The sequence below is a fragment of the Penicillium longicatenatum genome (genome assembly GCF_028827895.1).
Source record: "Penicillium longicatenatum strain IBT 33135 chromosome Unknown contig_6_segment0_segment0, whole genome shotgun sequence".
Lineage (NCBI taxonomy): Eukaryota > Fungi > Ascomycota > Eurotiomycetes > Eurotiales > Aspergillaceae > Penicillium > Penicillium longicatenatum.
Genome location: NW_026643123.1, coordinates 5535068 through 5554171, shown reverse-complemented (window position 1 = coordinate 5554171; position 19104 = coordinate 5535068). Strand labels below are relative to the sequence as shown.

The 19104-nt window shown below is 48.9% G+C and overlaps 9 protein-coding genes across 9 annotated transcripts; 6 read left to right on the top strand and 3 right to left on the bottom strand.

Annotated features, from left to right (window-relative positions):
* Positions 1-1092: 1092 nt before the first annotated feature.
* N7484_010274 (uncharacterized protein) lies at positions 1093-2810 on the bottom strand (the record flags this gene model as incomplete). Its single annotated transcript, XM_057120661.1, has 4 exons — positions 1093-1448; positions 1527-1639; positions 1850-2331; positions 2406-2810. 4 exons carry the CDS (start codon positions 2808-2810, stop codon positions 1093-1095), a joined length of 1356 nt encoding a protein of 451 aa, XP_056970216.1.
* A 283-nt stretch (positions 2811-3093) lies between these two features.
* Positions 3094-3458, top strand: N7484_010273 (uncharacterized protein; the record flags this gene model as incomplete). The annotated part of the gene is made up of 2 exons (XM_057120660.1): positions 3094-3363; positions 3453-3458. 2 exons carry the CDS (start codon positions 3094-3096, stop codon positions 3456-3458), a joined length of 276 nt encoding a protein of 91 aa, XP_056970215.1.
* A 454-nt stretch (positions 3459-3912) lies between these two features.
* On the top strand, positions 3913-5889 carry N7484_010272 (uncharacterized protein; the record flags this gene model as incomplete). Its single annotated transcript, XM_057120659.1, has 4 exons — positions 3913-4109; positions 4178-4440; positions 4503-5748; positions 5805-5889. 4 exons carry the CDS (start codon positions 3913-3915, stop codon positions 5887-5889), a joined length of 1791 nt encoding a protein of 596 aa, XP_056970214.1.
* A 287-nt stretch (positions 5890-6176) lies between these two features.
* N7484_010271 (uncharacterized protein) lies at positions 6177-6575 on the top strand (the record flags this gene model as incomplete). The annotated part of the gene is made up of 2 exons (XM_057120658.1): positions 6177-6303; positions 6373-6575. 2 exons carry the CDS (start codon positions 6177-6179, stop codon positions 6573-6575), a joined length of 330 nt encoding a protein of 109 aa, XP_056970213.1.
* Positions 6576-8994: 2419 nt separating this feature from the next.
* Positions 8995-9312, bottom strand: N7484_010270 (uncharacterized protein; the record flags this gene model as incomplete). Its single annotated transcript, XM_057120657.1, has 1 exon — positions 8995-9312. The coding sequence occupies one exon, from the start codon at positions 9310-9312 to the stop codon at positions 8995-8997; it is 318 nt and encodes a 105-aa protein (XP_056970212.1).
* A 3469-nt stretch (positions 9313-12781) lies between these two features.
* Positions 12782-13250, top strand: N7484_010269 (uncharacterized protein; the record flags this gene model as incomplete). Its single annotated transcript, XM_057120656.1, has 2 exons — positions 12782-12991; positions 13020-13250. The coding sequence occupies 2 exons, from the start codon at positions 12782-12784 to the stop codon at positions 13248-13250; spliced, it is 441 nt and encodes a 146-aa protein (XP_056970211.1).
* A 666-nt stretch (positions 13251-13916) lies between these two features.
* N7484_010268 (VOC family protein) lies at positions 13917-14516 on the bottom strand (the record flags this gene model as incomplete). Its single annotated transcript, XM_057120655.1, has 1 exon — positions 13917-14516. The coding sequence occupies one exon, from the start codon at positions 14514-14516 to the stop codon at positions 13917-13919; it is 600 nt and encodes a 199-aa protein (XP_056970210.1).
* A 306-nt stretch (positions 14517-14822) lies between these two features.
* N7484_010267 (Alpha/Beta hydrolase protein) lies at positions 14823-16699 on the top strand (the record flags this gene model as incomplete). Its single annotated transcript, XM_057120654.1, has 5 exons — positions 14823-15013; positions 15066-15341; positions 15389-15564; positions 15623-15987; positions 16052-16699. 5 exons carry the CDS (start codon positions 14823-14825, stop codon positions 16697-16699), a joined length of 1656 nt encoding a protein of 551 aa, XP_056970209.1.
* A 1014-nt stretch (positions 16700-17713) lies between these two features.
* N7484_010266 (FAD-dependent oxidoreductase) lies at positions 17714-18930 on the top strand (the record flags this gene model as incomplete). Its single annotated transcript, XM_057120653.1, has 2 exons — positions 17714-18202; positions 18256-18930. The coding sequence occupies 2 exons, from the start codon at positions 17714-17716 to the stop codon at positions 18928-18930; spliced, it is 1164 nt and encodes a 387-aa protein (XP_056970208.1).
* Positions 18931-19104: the final 174 nt, after the last annotated feature.

Genomic DNA, 19104 nt, shown 5'->3' with positions numbered 1-19104 from the left:
TACCTCGTCGGTTGTCCACCCGTTCTGACTAACCTCGAAGCGCCAGTCCTGAGGAAGGTCTTTAAACCACGCCTGGTTGTATAGCTTACCTTTAAAGATAAGCGTTGGTGGAAGCGCCCACCCCGAAGCGTTAATTGACTCGATCGCAATTACCCACTCACGATCTCCTTGCTGTAGAACAGATCTCCGACCGTAGTATTCTGCTCGGGTGATCACTTTATGGGTCGCACAAAGGCCCATCGCGAAGCCAGTCTCAACAAAGTTGTAGATATCGTCGGATAGGATGCCGTATTGCTGGATAATAGTTTGAACGGTGTTAAACCACGCTCGAATGATCTTTGGATCCTCTTGTTCTGCTCGTCGGTAGTCGTATCGTCGGGAGAAGCGAGATGCAAGCTCTGGATGGCGTTGGGTGTAGTTATATACCCACTTTTCGCCGACGGTTTGGATAGGGATAGAACCACGCTTTGCGAGTAGAAGATTCGCCATTTCTCGTACGTGAGCTTTGTGTAGGGGCTGCTCCACGTAGATCTAGCGATAGAATACGTTGCTTAAGCGATTCCTCTTCGATCTGGGTCATTTTATGACTATTTGCGCGAGTATTCGCGCGATATGTCGCGCCGGCGATACGGCGTTGAAGGGTTGTACGAGGAACATTAAACTGATGTGCGGCTTCGGCAACTGAGCAGATTTCTTTCTTCTGAAGCGCTTGTATAGCAAGTAAGATGCGCCCTTCTTGCTGGACGGAATCCTGGCCTGATCCAACGCGAATTGGAGGCATGGTGGTGGATAGAAGATATATAGTTGCGTGGAGACGCGAAAAAATTGGGGTGGTGGCCGCTCGCTTACACGGGCCACTCGCTTACCGACTACGTTATTGAGACGTAGAACATACCTTTAAGCTGTCTGTGATTCGGATTCACGTAAATTTTACCCTGTGAGCTTGGGAGAACCGAACCATGCGAAGGGTGAACCACAACTAATGAGTAATGATACATTTGGACATATAAAGGTGTAGTTCGACATTCTGAAGTTTGACTTGGACTTTCCTCATTCGTGTACAATATTACAAACAACGTCACACAGCAGACTTCAAAAACCATAAGACCCCCCTGCAAAGTGCAGCACAGCCTTCCGGGCAAAGAACCAACCAGAATACCCTACCACTGAGACGACTGGCAAGACGATAAACAACGCACCCACGATGATGCCTTGCTCAAAGAATCCGATAGCTGTTCCGGGCCCTTGGCCGGTCTCTCTCAATGACTGTGTCTCTCGTTGTCGGAGAAGCTGCAGTTTGGTGGACTTGGAGTTGCTCAGATCCTCCAGTCCAATAGCAGAACTTTCTATTGGTTGTATGAGCTCTGGTCTTGGCTTCGATAACATCTCTTTGGTATATCGTAGACCAAGTGAAAAGTTTTCTTGCTTAAATGGAAGAGCGGGTCCGACTGAAGTGAAAGAAAGAACAGGAACCAGTCAGCCATTTGAACGGATATTCAATCGGTATATAGTTTGTGATTTCTTACCAAGGAGCTGGGCAGGAATGTGGTTGATAAAGGACCAATGACTATTGATCTGTTGGCTCAGGAACTTCCCAGCGGCAGGTTCAGCGAAATGGTACGCGACGAGATACTCGGGTCTATGCATAGTTAATAAGTATGCCACAGTATGGGCATGTGCAGAACCAACATGTTTGACAGTGTAAGAACAGCGTCCGCTAAACTAGCAACTGTGAGTAGAGTCAAGTATTGCCCTTCACCACGCTGAGTGACTATGGAAGACGACCTGAGTCATGCACGCCGTGTTAGAAGTGGACCATTTTGAAGAATTTCGAGTCATGGGCACTCACCTTTGTTGGACATCAACCATGTATAGGCCCTCTTTCTTGATGAGCTTAGCTTCTCCCCTGCTCTCTGCATCTGCCACAGTTTTCTTCCATGCAACATGCTTATCAGCATGACTCGAGCGCCCCTCACGGTTTAATCGCAATCTTTCTCGAGTCATCGTATCGCTGAACTTGTCCTTGACCCATTCGTTGACGACTATCAAATCCGGGGCGTGAGGCGACTGCCCGGAGAATGCAATATGACCGGAAAGAATTTGTTGGGCGGCCTTTTCAACGTCGGCCGTACGGTCAATGACCGCAACTGAACGAAGATTTGGCAGTGATTTGACCGCATTAGGAGCATCTGTTGTACCGGTTTGATCAATGATCAAAGCTTTTGAAAGCATCTCGTGACTAGTTATAGATCCTTGAATTAGGCCAAAGAGTTCGAAGTCCAGAGGTTGGAGCAAGGAAGGGAGCAAATCATCAATGGCATGTTTTCCACACTATAAACAAGTTAAATTTAGCAATTAGGCACAACGGTAAGAGCCATTTATAAGCACAGAGCTCAAAATCATACCTCAATGACAAAAGTGTTTCCAGCAGCAATAGCGCACGCCGTCGCCGATATAATCCCGTAGAATCTGGTGTGAGTGGTTGGTCTCACCACAACCACCCCGTGGCCTACACGACGCTCAGTGTTGTTTTTCCCCTTTGCAATCTTGTATTCATTGGCGATTGCTTGATCAAAATCTATTGCTTCGTAATGCTGTCTGACTGTGGCAATTGCCATGGAGAATTCCACTTCGGCTTCTGTCTCAGTGGTAAGGGGATTGGAAGCGATAACTTCCAAGATCTCCTCTCGCGAGTCCAGGATACTCTGATGAAGTACCTTCAACTGACTTTGCAAGAACCGGACGTTGGATGTCCGGCCGTCTGTTGCTGCAGCGCAGACGCGCTTCAACTGAGAATCCGAGGACAACATTTCCATTGATAGCTGGCAGCGCAAGTAGTAACCAAAGACAGAGAGATTTTGTCGGACTGAGGAGCAATACTCGTTTTATCTCGGTCTTAACCTAGCTTACTCCGCAAAATGTGGAGATGGATTCAACTCCCGAACTCCGCGTCTCCTGATATGCGGGATCCCCCACCGGAACAAATCTAAGTCCAATACGGATATAAGAAAGCCGAACGTAAACCCATTCTAGCTTCATTTTCCCCCATTCCAAGTTATCTCAAAATCACTCACTTCTACAACAATCCAAATCATGGCAACACAAACCGCTACCACCACAGTCTCGTCCTCGATCCGTGATTATCATATCCAACTGACCGGGAGCACCGATGCTCTGCCAGTCAAGATAACCCGGAGGCGCGTTGTAGGCAGAAATCCTCCGCGATGGCCTACCAACTATAGACGAGTTCCACCCCACCGACCTGTCAATAAAAATCTGGACCCCGCGGAACGTCCGAACGGGGCGAGTATCGGGGAATGGGTCTTTGTGAATGTCATGCTGAACGGCGTGCGCTTGAACTCGGTATGTGAAGGTCATGACGCACCCTAGGCACAGATGACTTCATAAACGAGGCTAATAGTACTGAATCAAATACAGCTACTTGTTACAAGCTATGAGAGTACCTTGGGGAGATTCTATCCTAAATTGACAAGATACGATATCGGTGGGGGAGTGGTAAATTTGCCACATGTATTACGCTTAGCTACTGATGATGGTGGGGAAATTAAACCTTCAGTATTTCTCTTCGGTATTCTACTTGACTTTCGAAAATGTTAAATCACCGCCATCTAAACTCCGAATATCATCATAGCTTATGCTCGGATATAACATTTGACCTCGTATTTCACATTGAAACGGCCGTCGGAGAAGGTGGGGGGATCGGATCCGCCACCGGAATGCCGCCGGATAGTCACGATGCTCTCCGTGAATTACTGACGTAGGAACAAAATTGGGTTCATTTTCTAGTAATTTAAATCTAAATAAAAGCAGGCGTATAGGTTCTTCGTACACTTGTTTATCAGGACTAGCAGTTTATTCTCGTTCATTTGAACTTGAGCATTACCCGTCAAAATGCCCAATCAAATTCGTGATATCAGCGAGACGTTCGTAGACGAGGAGAACCAATTAATCTTCCACAAGAATGTGACCGTTCCCCTCAAATGGAACGGAGGCGTCCTTCGTGTCAACGTCTACCGACCCATCGTGGAGGGGAAATACCCCAGTCTTGTCACGTATGGGCCATATGGAAAGGATATCTACTACGGAGAGTAAGCTATTTCTACGAGACTTTCCAATGTTCCCTTCAGTGTCATTCTAACAGTGTCTTCCACTATAGCTTTCGTGAAAAGTCCTTCTCCGAAGTCAATCCCGTCCATAAATCGAAGTATTCGGCATGGGAGACCCCGGATCCTGTCTACTGGACCAAGCGCGGTTATGTTGTCGTCCGTGCCGACGAGCAGGGTCTTGGCCAGTCACCTGGTCTACTTGATACCATGTCTGCCAGCACCGCCAACAGCTTCTTTGATCTAATTGAGTGGACGGCCGTGCAAGACTGGTGCAGTGGCAGAGTCGGCTTGTTGGGCGTGAGCTACTATGCCGGTAAATTGATCCAAGATGGAGGCGCTACTATTCCTTCAATCTGTCTGACCTCTATCTTCTAGGAAGCCAATGGCGTGTTGCAGCAAAGCGCCCTAAAGGCCTTTCTGCCATCGTGCCTCACGAGGGTATGAGCGATTACTACCGTGATCGTTGCAGACATGGTGGAATTCTATCCAACAATTTCATCAACTTCTGGTGGAACCGGCAAGTGATCACCAATCAATACGGCCGACCCAACCGCTCCAAGTCACGCTGGGGCGAGGACACAATCGAAGGTGACCTCGATTCTGCCGAGCTGGCGCAGAATTGCCGAGACCAGAATGCTGACAATGCGGCAAACCCTTTCCTTGACGACGAGTATCACTCGTCAAAGGTCTTCCGTCTCGAGGATATCGAGGTGCCGCTGCTGAGTGTCGCGAACTGGGGCGGCAACACCCTTCATCTTCGTGGTAACGTGGAGGGATATACGTGGGCGGGCTCGCAGCACAAGTTCCTGCGGTTCATTGTGGGACGGCACGACTTGCCTTTCTATTATGACGAGGAGGTCGAGGTGCACCGCAGCTTTTTGGAGGCGTTCTTGAAGGACAATGATTATGCCGGGTGGAAGACTGGTAAGGTTCCGCCGGTCAGTATTTGCTTGAGGAAGGGCGATGTTGGATTCAATAACCCTGAGGGCGAGAAGACTTTCCCTCGCAGAGATGAGATGGAGTGGCCTATCGCGCGAACGGTGTATACCAAATTTTTCCTGACTCCTGATTTGGGTCTGAAGCAGGATGGCTACAGAATGAAACAGACCGAACCATCCATTCTTTCTTATGATGCGGGCGACTCCTCAGTCAAAGGAATCAAGGTGCTGGAATTCAAGTCGCCGCCTGCTCAGTCAGAGCTCGAGGTGACTGGCCATGTTCTCGTGCATCTCGCTGTCTCCGTTGACAGCTCAGCCACCCCAGCACCCGAGAATTTGGACCTGGATCTGTTCTTGACTCTCCGTCACTTTGCTGCTGCTGGCAAGGAACTTTCCTACACTGGATCTTCCGGAGACGCAGTACCCGTGGCGAGGGGGTGGTTGCGAGCCAGTATGCGCAAGGTCAACACGGAGAGCCCCTATCACAGGCCATATCTTCCTCGACGAGAGTATCGATCCATCGATGTCCAGCCCATTGGGAGTGGTGTAGTCTACGAATGTGACGTGGAGCTATGGCCGACCAACGTCGTCGTTGAAAAGGGAGGCTGGTTGGTGTTGCAAATCTCATCGGAGGATACAGATCCTGGTGTAGGCCTTTTCAAGCACAACTCTCCCATCGACCGGTATGTAGAGACCCTTTCTTATCGATATGCTTGCACTAATCAGTCTAAATCTGCAGACCTGTTGAGAAGTTTTCCGGAGTCAACAATATTCACTTCGACAACGAGCATGAGAACTACCTGCTGCTGCCCGTGATTCCCTGAGATGAAAGTTCAGTCTCTGGGGGATCCCGCTTCAACACTATAACAGCACGTACCATATACTATTGCTATAGAAATTTGCAGCTTTCCCTCTTCAAAATATTAGCCTATAATCTGCAATAGACTCTAGTCTGCCCAGAGGCTCTTGGCCGCCTCACATATAAAGACCGTAGGTTTGAATTTCAAGCCGCAAGCATTTACAGATCTTTACGGAGATGATAGGGCGCATTATGCGTGCCTATGGAACCTTCTTCTTGACGCCCTAAGACACACTAGGCTGAAAGCACTGTATGGAAGAACAACAGAATATCGAGAAAGACAAGTGCAAGGGAGATTCTTACCTTGACCCGGAAGGTCCGTCTCCGCCAATCAATGCCAAACACTCTGCCTTCACAGTCTCCGGTCCCTGGAAAGGAAGTTTCCTGAAAGACCGATGAACCGTCTACTGCGAACACATTAAAATCCCCTGATTCAGAGACCTAGCAGTTAAATGGTATAACGAATGGCTGCAGTCACATGTCACTGATGACGGCCTCAAGGACGCATTCCGGCAAGCCTGCGACGTGAGTCTTGACGATGGCTTGGATCTCGAGCAGGTCTACAGAGACCGATATCCGTATTTCTTCATCAACAAGAAAATCAGGAAGGGCATTGCTCGTCATTTTGTAGAGAATATTCCAAATGGATAGAGAACTCGCAGAAGCTAGTGCATGTATGTGAAGTTGTTTGGAGCGGACAAGGCAGAGGTTGTTGGCGTTTTTGTGAGTCTATTCTGGGAATTTATTTCGTGGTCATCGGAGCGTGGGCTTCCAGATCTCCGATGAAAGTTTCATCTTATGAAAATGTTACAATGTCGACATTTCATGTGCGGAAACATGATACACTGCGTTTGATAAAGACTAGTCGAAATTATAATATTTGATGGCCGAATGTGAGGAAGGTGGCGAATATGATAAGCAGTCCCTGAGATGTCAGCCAAAAAGACTTGTATTTAAGAAAGAGAATGCCGCATCTGTGCCCTCCGGAGCCTTAGCCAACTGTAGGCATCATCCGGGCCCACGATGGGGCCCCATTCTCCCCGAAAAGACAAATGTAATCGGCCTTGCATGTATGAGAGTGGCTGCTCGTTTGGTACGAGATTTACCATCCACGATCATCGAGCCGGGAGAACGGAGACGCTGATGCGGGCTAGTAGACAACTCACAAATGCACCAATTAGAGAGAGCTTTGAAAGCCTCTCGATATCAATACTTGGTTCCCATTCCGCCGCTGTTCGGTGAACGAGCTCAGCCAAAAGCGTTGTGTTTTTCACAGAGTCTGGCTCACTCGATGCGATCAGCATGTAGCTCATTATACAAAGTAGCTGCTTAATACTGAGACGTTCTGGCAAATAAAAGCCGTCATACTGAAGAGCTCCAATTGAAGATGCCATCGATACGAAGAGCCCAAAAGTTAAGGCACCGTCGACACCAAGAGCTGGGGGCAGCGTTGCTCGAAAATACTGCAATGTTGGGGAAGTTATTGAATGGATGATGTATAATGGCTATTTCTCGTCATCGGGATCCAGGCCATGGCGACATTTGTAGGCCGCTCATCCTAAACGATCATTCCAGTGACTTTCTTTGCCCCATGATCACGGCGATAGATTGCTACGTCTTTTAGCTAGTACCTCTTGAACCAGTGAGTCGACTTTGGGCGGGCGAGTCTGGTCGTCATCGGCTTTTCCCCACCCGAATGAGGAAGGATCTGCACTGTGTACCTCCTGGAATTTTGGGAATTAGAAACGACGCAAATGGACTGGTGGCGTGGGAGATAACCAGTCGCCCCCTCCGCCTCTGCCTCTTTGAATAAGCCACATGAGATGTGAGCTTGATATCAATAGATCATTTCACGTTACAGGGCCTAATATTGATAGTCAATAGCGAATTGGCCTCCAACCCACCCCACTCACTGAAAGGGTAGGGACCGCTAGGGATGCTACTGTCCAGCTGCCTTACTATTGAATCACAGAGGCACCGCCGACGGTAAAAATAAGGTGGTTTTTCAGCTCTTGTACAAGGTTGGCGGGGACTCTGTGCCAAAGTTTTGAGTACAAAGGGTCGGAAAATAGGTTCGAGAGAAGTACGGAGTGTCCAAAGCAGGGTGTGCGGTGGGTGTAATGAAGGTGTGAACACGGTAGTTCTTTAATTGATGAGAACATGGTCTCGAATGGATTTGGTGATCTGGTATGCCCAGTGCAAAACGGAATGAGAGCGTCTGATTATTGTCGGAGCGGACCGTGGAAGAAGAACGTGGCAGAAGCACCAACTTGATCCTGGCATTTAAAGGGTCGCAGAGAATGTCTCAGTCATCGTACATATCCGAAGCGTCTGCAATCATCGCTTGCATGGTCAATGGCACGTGTTCCGCGACGCTTTTCAAACATCTGATTTTCAGGTCGTGAGCTAACCATGCAGCCTTGACATCAAGGCAATGCCTTAATCCGGTGTCTCCGGGCTAATTGCAGGTTCAATGAACGGCAATCGGTTCGCTCAGCTGGACCGGCCGTCCATGTCCCCAGTGGGGGTAATGCAAGCGTCTTGTAGAGACCAAGCTCGAGACAGCCCTTCAGGCCGCAACACGGAACAATGTAAAACATAGAGTAGTATGCCATCAATTCCGAGCAAAGAAAGCCGACTTTCTCCCGCGGGGCCATTCTTTATACACAAACAACAAAGAACCAATCATTCGGAGGTTCGTAGCGTGGCCGTCTATCCTGTCTTGATGGCCGTCGTGGGTTGTCATTGCCCTGATTCGTCCATAATCACTTCTCTCGTAGCTCTCCCCCCACCACCGTTCCGTCATGTGATACTGGTATCGCCGAACACAAAAAATCCTCTATTTTTCAATCATGCAAAAAGTTGCGTGTTAGTTTTGGAATCTTGAATTCGACTTTCTTCAGCAGGATCCAAGCTGAACCCCTTGCATCACGTGATGAACTTGCGGCCGCGGCCGCAACGCGTCCAAGAGTCTTCCGGGATTCGAGAAGGCCAAGATGCGCCAATTGGAATGTTGCTCTCTTTTATCCTCTTGGCGCTGCTCTCGCACGCCTAGAATCCGCTCGATATTTCAAGAGACGGCACGAGTTTTGCTTGGGACCGCAGGGGAAATGATACACTTCTTGTGCTTGGTACGCCGATAGTCAGCGCAGGGGTGGTCAAGTTGAACACGCTGATTCCACCGTCCAATTTCTCGTCTGAGCGCTTGCCTGCCGTTGTACAGTACCAGCCAAAGCCTCTCGAACCCGTCGCGTGTATCTCTTGTAATGGCAGCCGTCGCATGCTCCGAGGCACGTGTCGGGTGGATGATCGTGTGAACGAAGAGAGTATCATATGGCATACTGGGCTTGACGTAGTCATCGAGGTCAACATTGAAAGTCGGGACCATCATGGAGTCTCGCAGATCGGCTTGCTTCGATCGCGGATCATTTGACAAAGTGCAAGGACGTGGCTCCAATGCCGTGGATATTCATTGTCATTGTTTAGGCCGTGCGGGTGACGGGACATCGGTGAAAAAGACGAATCGGAGAAGCGAAGAGAGACTGGCACGGAGGACTGCCCGCCTGAGATCGTGAGGTGTAGGTCACTCGACCTCGTTTCGCTGAAAGGAGTCGGGGAAATTCGCTGGCGTTGAGCCGCTTGTCATAAGGCAATATATCACATGGTGTCAGTGCTCATTGTCGGCTCACCACGGCTAATCGATGGAAGATCGAGTGGTGTCTCGAGGACGTCTCGGTCGGGAGTGGCCGCACGTCATCCTCAGTAACATGGCCAGGCAGATCGATCGCGTCGCGCGGCAAGGCGGTGAGGGTGTGCAAAACGCGTGCTGTACATGTCCAAGGGCGGCATGTCCCGCAGACTTGGCAATCCTACACCACTTGGCAAGTGGCTCCTCAAATACGTCAGTATGCTTCGGGTGGTATGAGGCTATACTCACAATTCTTCATCTTCGACTCTGTTGACCCGGCACGCACCTCACGGTGGTCAGCAGACTGCTGAGACAACACAGATATCGCCCTTGGCTTGAGTCGGCCGGCGAACGCCCGATTACGATGGACCACGAGCTCGTCATTGCGAATATGCAAGGCCGTTCTAGATTTCCACCCTGAATACTGGCCGACGATCGGAGGGAACGATCCAGGGCCACTGGCACTTGGCAGACATACCTGATTGCTCGACGATCAGCCCCCGTGCGAGATAGCTGCAGCGGTGGCATGGCGTCAGTTGAAAAGCCGTGGTGGAGCCCATCTGTAGTCTTGTTGCTGGCGATTTGCCAGAGTTTCTGAGTCATGCCAGACATTGTCGACGAGTGCGTAGATTTGAAGAGAGTATCCCAAGAAGGTTTCCTAACTCGTATCGGGGGCAATCGAACGCTCGGGGTCTCGCTCAGAGACACGTTCTGCCAGATATTAGCTACTAGTTCCGAGAAGGGATAGCTGGCTCACATGTCATGGTTGTCAATGAACATGATCTCGATCGACGCTGGCGGAGAACGATTGTGATGCTCGTTGCGCCCATCTGTAGCGGTTCAATGCATACAGATTGGGTCGATCACAGCATCTGCCATATCAGCACAGTATCGAATGGATTCAGGCTAAGAGTAGACATACCTCCCGCGTGAATAGTCTCTTGAATTCCGAGATATAGAGGTAAAAAGCTAGTAGAGGTTAGCGTTGGATTAGCGCAGGTGGGCAATTAAGTAGAGGCGCTTGTCCGTACAGAAGACATGTTGGAGTCATTTTAGTCAGGCAAAAGCTATACCTTCTTGGCTAGCTGGCACGGTGTGAGAAGGAAGCAACACATCTAATCGCCTAACAGGACCTAGCTGACTTGAATGATCATGATGTGTACTATTCGCGTCAGTACTAAGAAGAGCTCGAAGAAATTAGAGGTAGAAGAACTTATCATGGGTTCGCTGCAAGAGAGCGTCGGATGACTCCTTATACTAAGGATTTTCCTCGGTATGACCAAGCCAGGTAGTGTTTGGTCCAATAGAAGACTGGGGCAGCAGGCGGTATTTATAGACTTCCCGGGTTGTCTGGTCGCCCATCTGCCTCATTTTGCACCGGTTTGGCCGAGTCTGTCTTGGTGAGGAGTTTTGCCCAAAGTGAGGCATGTTGGACCTTCTGCCTCAACTCCTTTCGTGTTGAGCAAAAATCAACTGCAGACTGGGAGTCAACGAATCACACTTCCATGGCCGTACTAGAATAGTGTGTCAAGTTCACGGGGAATTGTCGTTGAAGGAACGTTGATTGACGTAGAGAATTCGAGCGGGCATATCGGACCTCAGCAAATACTACTCTGTCACCAGGAGTGCCCTTCGTTACACGTTCAAGTTTTCACGTTTTCACGGTGTGATCGGTTTAGTTCACGGTCCCGCGTTAACTCAACAACCGCAGCTTTCCCGTTGTGAGACACGAACTGCAGCGTGATCACCGTCATTGTTGGCAGGCTCCGTTAGCTGCCACCATCATCATTTTACTGTCGGCATTGACGGTGGACCAGAAGTCCAAGCCAGTTCGGTCGTTTCGAGTTGTGAGGCTCGGATCGCCCCCCCCCCCTCACCCCCCCACTCGCTGAAGACCTCCTTGAAGCGTGACCGTACAGTGCCATATTGACTATAGATATTGTGGAATTTCGAACACTACTGTATATCTTGACCCTGCTCAGCCTATTCCTATATTCGACAGTAGAATCCTCTTGTCGAATTTCGTGGTCTTTGTTGTGTCTAAATTAGTAGTCTAATGGGGTACTATTGCAAAGATATATCTCGAAGCAAGTAGGCGAAGAGACACTCAAGCTTACACGGGCAGACTGAATCCAAGGAACGCCGGCAATCCCAACAGCATTGAAGATAATTATGTGCAATGACTTCAGATATCTGGCTTTATTACGACTGACACTCGAAAGATGATAAAGTGGTGTTTTCTTGAAAATAATAGGCTGTTTGTATGAGAGTTTCGTCTAGTACCGTTCCACGGGAGTCACGACCATGCGACTGCGTAGATCACGACGATTAGCTATACTCGAGGCCACAGCCATGGCCAGTTCTATCCAATTGCGACCGAACACCTCATAGCTTGGATCTCATATGGTCAGTCCGCGGAGACCTCAGACAACAGCACAACTGTCCGTATACGTAATCAGGCGGTGGAATAGCGACCAATGGGTGTCCCCTTGAGTATATGTGTCTGTCTGTCCATTCTGCTATCTCCAAGCACGCACCTTATGTGTGTGCTTACTAATATCATGTGATCTAGGTAGCTTACATCATCTAATATATGCCGACAACAACCCCCCGTCACGTGAACCCCGACCAGGCGCGTATCGGCGCGACCGAGCGTCTCAGTTCAGAGCATACAAGCAATTGCTAGCCTCTCCGCGCGACAGAGCCATCTACGAAGAATATCTCATGTAGAATCCTAATATGCCTGAGAAAATCCCATTTGCATTGGGTTGCCAACCAATCAGCAACTTCGCTTTATTGACATCAATGGTTTGTACAAAAATCCTTGTAAAGACGACACACCACCCACAAGCGAGGTGTCTTCGCTGAGTTCAACAACCATGAACAACAGTGATGGTCCCGAGCTGATAGGTCTTGGCCGAGCTGGACGCGTGATGCGCTTCGGAAACATTGCAGTGAAAACCGCCAATATTTAGACTGTGCCCGAGGACGCGTCCGGGACAACAATCATCGGCTGGGAGCAAATGACTGAGCAGAACATAGAGTCCTAAAGCATGAGGGACTTGTATATTGCCATCTTGGGCATGTCCCAGGCGTAATACAACCCTGTCGGGTCTCCGACACCGAGATTCAAATGCCATATCTACGCTAGGGGTCAGTCAGTCGCTATATGCGCGCTCGTAGTGATAGCGTGGACAACATTCGACGATTAAGATGGCTCCAGGAAGCCGCATACATCATCCGTCGAGTACACGAGCGGCGGGTATTGGTTGCGGACATCGCGACACGAAATCTCTTGCTCGAGGAGAGTCTTTCGCTCCAGATGTGCGATTTTACCGAGTCTGTTATTGTTCCAAACGACGAGGACATGGCCAACCTCGTATCTGAAGACTTTCATTTCAGCCAAGTTCGACATTGCTCGCTTCGGCTCGATGATGTACGAGATCACCTCCGGAAGCCGATACAAATTCTATGTTGTACCCGAAATCGAGACCGATCTAGCTGACGATCCAGAGTCTAAGACATTTATGGCGTGGCCAACTGCTGACAAACTTCCAAATACCAATAATGTGTTCTTGGATATCAATGATTATTACAAGGTCGAGAAAAGCAATCAGGCAGAAGTTCCTGAGGAATAGCTTAATATACTTACCACCGCCCTCGTAGGCCACTTCCTAGAGAAAAAAGCCTTCGATTCAAAGGATAAGTGGGAACTACTCAAAATAAAAGCGTATAACTGGATCCAGAGACAAGTAGGGGCAATGGACCCTGAAGATGATTCTTTCGTTACAAGGTTCATCCAGTTATTGGGGTCCTACTTCTAAGAGGTACCCTAGAAGAGTACGACGCGCTTAGAGCGTTGAGCCATTGATTGAAGCATATAATGCTAATTGAGTTAGCAAATTTGAATGCAGGTCTTAATTCCCAAGATTTCTCTCAGAAAATGAGTCGAGTCTTAATATCGGTTCCTACCCCGGATTTCTAGGATTTTTGTGCATCAGTCTTTCTGTACACGCGCGTTGCCATCCTGAGACCCTTAGACGCACCCACAGACCCGATAAACTTCCCCACCTTGAGATGGGGGATGAGCGGTGCAAAATGTTGGAAGGCCCAGGTCAGTGATAGTCAATGTCGTAGTATGGCCGACCCTTGCAGAGACTTATATCCGATGATCCGAGAGCCGCACCTCATTCGTTGGATTCTGGTCAGATCTATCACAATTCCATCTACAGATATGCATTCTGCAGATAAGCATGGAATTTCCTCTCGACCTCTATACAAAATGGTAATCGTAAATAACACAACTACTCCTTGAAGTAGATCGAATTCTCCCAGCGAGACAAGCGCTGTCCAATGACCGGCCGCCTCTTGATCTCCGCCTCATCCTCGCCACTGCGCACCCTCCGAATTAACTCATCCACATCAATATCCACCCCAATCGGATTCTGCGCGTACTCCTCACTCTTCATGAACTCCATTGCTTCTTTCGGGGTCGGGAAATTATCCACCTGTAACTCGAATTCGTTTCCGTCCGGATCAAAGTAGTACATGCTCGTGCTCATGCCGTGGTTTACGGGCCAATGCGGTAGGATCCCTAGCGCCTTTTTCTGCTCGTAGCTCCTTACTAGATCGGAGAGACTGTCTAATGTGAACGCAATGTGATATATTCCCACGGCAGTCTTCCGATCGTCGATGTGCCTGTGGCTCGGGTCGTTGACGATGACCAGACGGTGGTGCTCGTCATCGTAGGCAATGAAGGCAGCCTTTTGGTTCTGGAGAGTGATAGTACCGCCGAAAAAATTCAGGTGCCATTTCACCATCTCCTCGAACTTTTCGGGGGTAGTGCGCAGCCCGAAGTGGCCGATACAGGAGGGACTGATCAGCTTGTCGGTCGAGGTTGTCATCTTGACAAGTACTGGTGATTGATTGAAAGAGCTTCTGAGACGGATGTTGATTTCTTCCGTGGATCATCTCCTGGTCTTAAATCATGCTCATATGTTTTGTGCATCGACATCGTCTGGGCGTCGGGGATAGCGGCGGGATGATTCAGCCTGTGCGGGTTTAAGGCGGCATGGCATATCAACGCGGTGCCTCGGAATCGGTCCTCGGTTCCGTAACGGAGATGCGGGTGTGGGTTCATCAGTTGAAAAACTGACTAACTACCTCATTCATTCTTTTGCGGATATCGAAGATTTCAATCTACTGACGTTATGGCATACCAAACAAAACAGCACCCAACAATCGGTCCCATCAAGGGACTGAATAATGTACCTACGGTGGTCCAGTATCTCGGTGTGCAATATGCAACTTTAAAGGATCGTTTCTCTCGCGGAGTGCTCCTTGAGACATACGATCGTGGCTATCTCAATAGAGATGGAGTGCTCGATGCTACCAAACTAGGGTGCGTTTGAGATAACCTTCCCGTTACCGGTGACTAATCTATCCATATGTAGGCCAATTCCCTTGAGTCCTGCAAATGGATGTGCATGGGAGCAAACCCTACTTCAGCACTCGCTGCCTTTTCCAGAATACCCCCAGTCCGACACAGACTGTTTGACTATGAACATTGCAGTTCCTAATTTGAAGGATACTGACCCGTTGCCGGTACTAGTCATGGTTCATGGGGGTGCCTTTGTCACTGGGAGTAGCTCGTATCCCCAATATGACCTTGCTCGGATTACCAACCAGAGTCTTGAGTTGAAAAAGCCGATGATTGTTGTTGCAGTCAAGTAAGTCTCACTTGGTGCTCCCATGAACATTTGCTGATATGGATCAGTTACCGTCTTGGAGTCCCCGGCTTTCTCCATTCTGCTGCTATGAAAGCAGCAGGGTATAAGCCTAACAACGGCTTGGATGATCAGCGACTAGCGTTCCGCTGGGTCAAGCGCCATATCAGTGGCTTTGGGGGCGATCCTGACCGGGTTACATTTATTGGAGAGAGTGCAGGTGGTGGTGCGTTGTTTCTTTTCAGAGCCTTTGAATTTCAGGCACCAGGTGCTGATTCGAATAGCATCTGGATGCTTTCACCTTCACTCTAACGAGCTCTTGTTCCATCAACTAATCGGAATGAGTGGAACATCGCTGCTACGCGCTCGTACACCGGAAATGCTGGAGAAATCCTTCGCAAGGATTGCAGATATATTTGAAATCCAAGATCTGTCACCTGCAGAGCAGGTTCAAAGGATCCTTGAAGTCCCGATGAGCGAATTGACGGCCAAAGTTGGACGCCAAATACCCCTCGGACCCATGGTGGACGGCGACTTCATTCCTGAGATTACCACTTTCAAAACCCTGGCCGATGATGCTGAAGTAAAGAGACTTTTTCCAGGAATCCAGCATTGCAGGCGTATCATCATGGGTGACTGTCAAATGGATGTAAGTTGTCCTCATAGGCTTTCTGTCTTGGAAATCACACTGATCGGCATCCTAACTTCACTAGGCAATGGCTCTTGCTCCTCGTCTGGGAGCAAGAACCGATATCTTCTCTCAAACTCTTGTCAAGTGTTTATCCACTGCGTTTGAAAATGTGGATTCAAAAATTGCATCAGCTATCGCCGCAGCATACGATCTGAGTCCAAGATCTTCTTCCAACACCCCGGAATCGACGAAAAATGTTTTGAATTTTGGCAACGACGTGTGTTTTGCCGTAGCAGCACAGTCATTTACCAAGGCATGGAGTTTGTCATCTATCCCAGAGACAGAGGCTCTGCTGTATAATTTCAACTGCCCCAATCCCTGGGATGGACCATGGAAAGGTCATGCCACGCATATTCTTGATATTGCATTTGTGCTGCAGAATTACGCAGAGTACCTCTCACGCGGGCAACAGCTCAGTGCCGAAAGATTTGCCGCGGACCTGACCACTTTCGTTAATGGGGAGAAGCCGTGGGCAGAGTACCAACCTGGGACTGCAGAGGGCTCGATGGTATACGAGGCTCCAATGGAAGGAGATCAAGATCTGTCGGGATTTGTTGCTAGTGAAGCACCTGAGAAAACTGGAAGGAGATATGCATTGCAGGCGCTCGTCAAGCCAGAGCTGTTTGATAAACTGATGGATGTCTGGCAGATGTTCATGGCAGGGCCGTAATTCGGTGGGAAGATCTACATCCCTTTGGTGCTGGAGTGCAGGACTTTGTCCGACTAGGTCAGTCCTAGTCTAGTCGGATAAGAACAACGGTCCGACAAAGGGGGGAACCACACGAAGCCACCGTGGTAGCACCTCCCTCCCGCCGGCCGACAGATTTTTTTATTTCATTATTCTTAAAATCAATTAGACCTAGAGGAATTTCTTCGTTACTATTAAGGCGACTAGTACTATACATATTAGTAACGCGTTAACCGCGGTAACTTAGGGTCAGGGTTTCTCTAGCTATAATTAGTCGGATGAGCGTGGTAGTGTTAGTTCGGTTTAGTAGTTCATTCGATTAGGATATAGGTCTTACTTATGGGATACTCTCTTATAACGATGATAGTATATCGATACTACTAGGCCTCTAAAACTAAGGAAAAAGGAAAGAAGATCTGACATGTATATTATAGGCTAGTACGAGATAATTCGTATACTATTTGGAAAAGTCCTAAACTAAGGAATAAAACAGAAGAGAGAGAGAATAACTAGAAAGACTACCACCCCCGTATCCTAATTGAGCTAACTCACCGCACGTGACCTATCCTCGAAGTATACGTCATACAGCTGAACATTTTAGCTAGGAAACCAGCAATTTTATTGTATGTGAACCAGAAATTGGAGTTTCTCCAGTCAAGTGAAACTATCAAAAACTCGCAACTCTGTGTGCCATGGATGACTCGGGGAGTGGGGGGATCAGTTCGAGGCTAACCCATGTTTCAGAATACCCCGCAAACTGATTTCACACATTTCTGGCAATATCTTCTGCTCAAACCGAGGTAGATTCCGGTTGCAAACATCTCCGTCCTGCATCCGCATTAACTCCGCAGTAATGAGTGGGTCTTTATATCCGCGAAGTTCCAGAGACCCCTTTTTAAGCTTCTTGGAGGATGGACTTTTGAGGAAGCATTTCCTGGGGTAGGCTAGCTTTTCCACACTGTTTCTCATTTCTCGAATCTCTATCCCTGGAAAACTATGGCACCACAAATCGCGATCGTGGGTGGTGGTCCTGCGGGCTTGGCTCTTGCAGCTATCTTGCAGCAAAAGGGCATTGACTACATTGTTTACGAGCGCACTCAGAGGAACGCTCCTCCACATGGAGGATGTTTGGATTTACATCCTGGCAGCGGTCAGCGTGCCATGCGTGAGGGTGGTGTGTTTGAGGAGTTCAAGAAGCACTCGCGCGTCGGCGACGCCACCATCCATATCTTGTACAACCACAAGGGTGAGCAGCTCTTCAGGTTTGGAGAAGGCCGCGATGCACCGGAAATTGATCGCTGGGCTATTCGGAAGGTGCTTTTGACTGGAATTCCCGATGAGAAGGTCGTTTGGTCCAAGGCCGTGCAGAGCGCGGCGAGAGACGAGAATGGCCAGGTGGTAATCACCTTCACCGATGGCACCACGGCATCTGGTTTCAAGCTCATCGTCGGGGCTGACGGGATGGCGAGCAAGATCAGGCATTTGGTACGGATTCGTGCCCTCCAATTTTACCTCTATGCTCTGTTAACGTGACTCAGGTGACCTCTGCCCAACCAGTCTACTCCGACAAGCTTTACATCACGACGAAAATCCTCCCAGATAATCCATTCTACCCTAAAATGGAGTCACTTGCCGGCATGGGCTCCATGATAGTCATGGGAGATGGCAAGCACATGTTCAACTCTCGCCAAGGCGATGGCCATTACCGTGTCGACATCGGTCTTCAAGAGCCCGAGAATTTCCTCACTTGCGGAAAGGTGGATTTCTCCGATTTCGATGTGGCAAAGAAATTCCTCCTCCAGGAGGAATACTTCGGATCCTACTCACCAGAGATGCAGGATATCATCCGGCAGAGTGACGGCCCTTTCCGTCAGTGGTTGATGTATTACATGCCACCCGAGCGTTTGAACTGGGAGTCTGTCCCTGGTGTCACCCTTATTGGCGACGCGGCGCACGTCACTACACCATTCGTTGGAGACGGAGCCAACTGTGCGATGCGAGACTCGGTGATTCTTGCTCATAAGCTAGAGGAATTGGGAATTACGCAGCAGGCAATTATGGCCTATGAGAAGGAGATGTTCCCCTTTGCGGTTGATGTCATCTCGAGGAGTCTGTTGAGTGGGGAGATGTTCTTTGAGAAGGAATCTCCAAAGACTTTTATGGAGACAATGGCGTCTGGGAAGCCCTTGATTGGAACTACGGATTATATATAATTGGAGTTTGCACGTGTGGTTCAAATACAATCCAACTTGCTTCAAATATATGGATTCTGGATCTTGCAGTCAGTTTTTGAACATACATAAAAGTGTACAACAATGGAGTACGCAGATGAAACCTGTAAATGCATTTATGTCTATTTTATATCAAGCTAGGTTTTCCGTGATTGC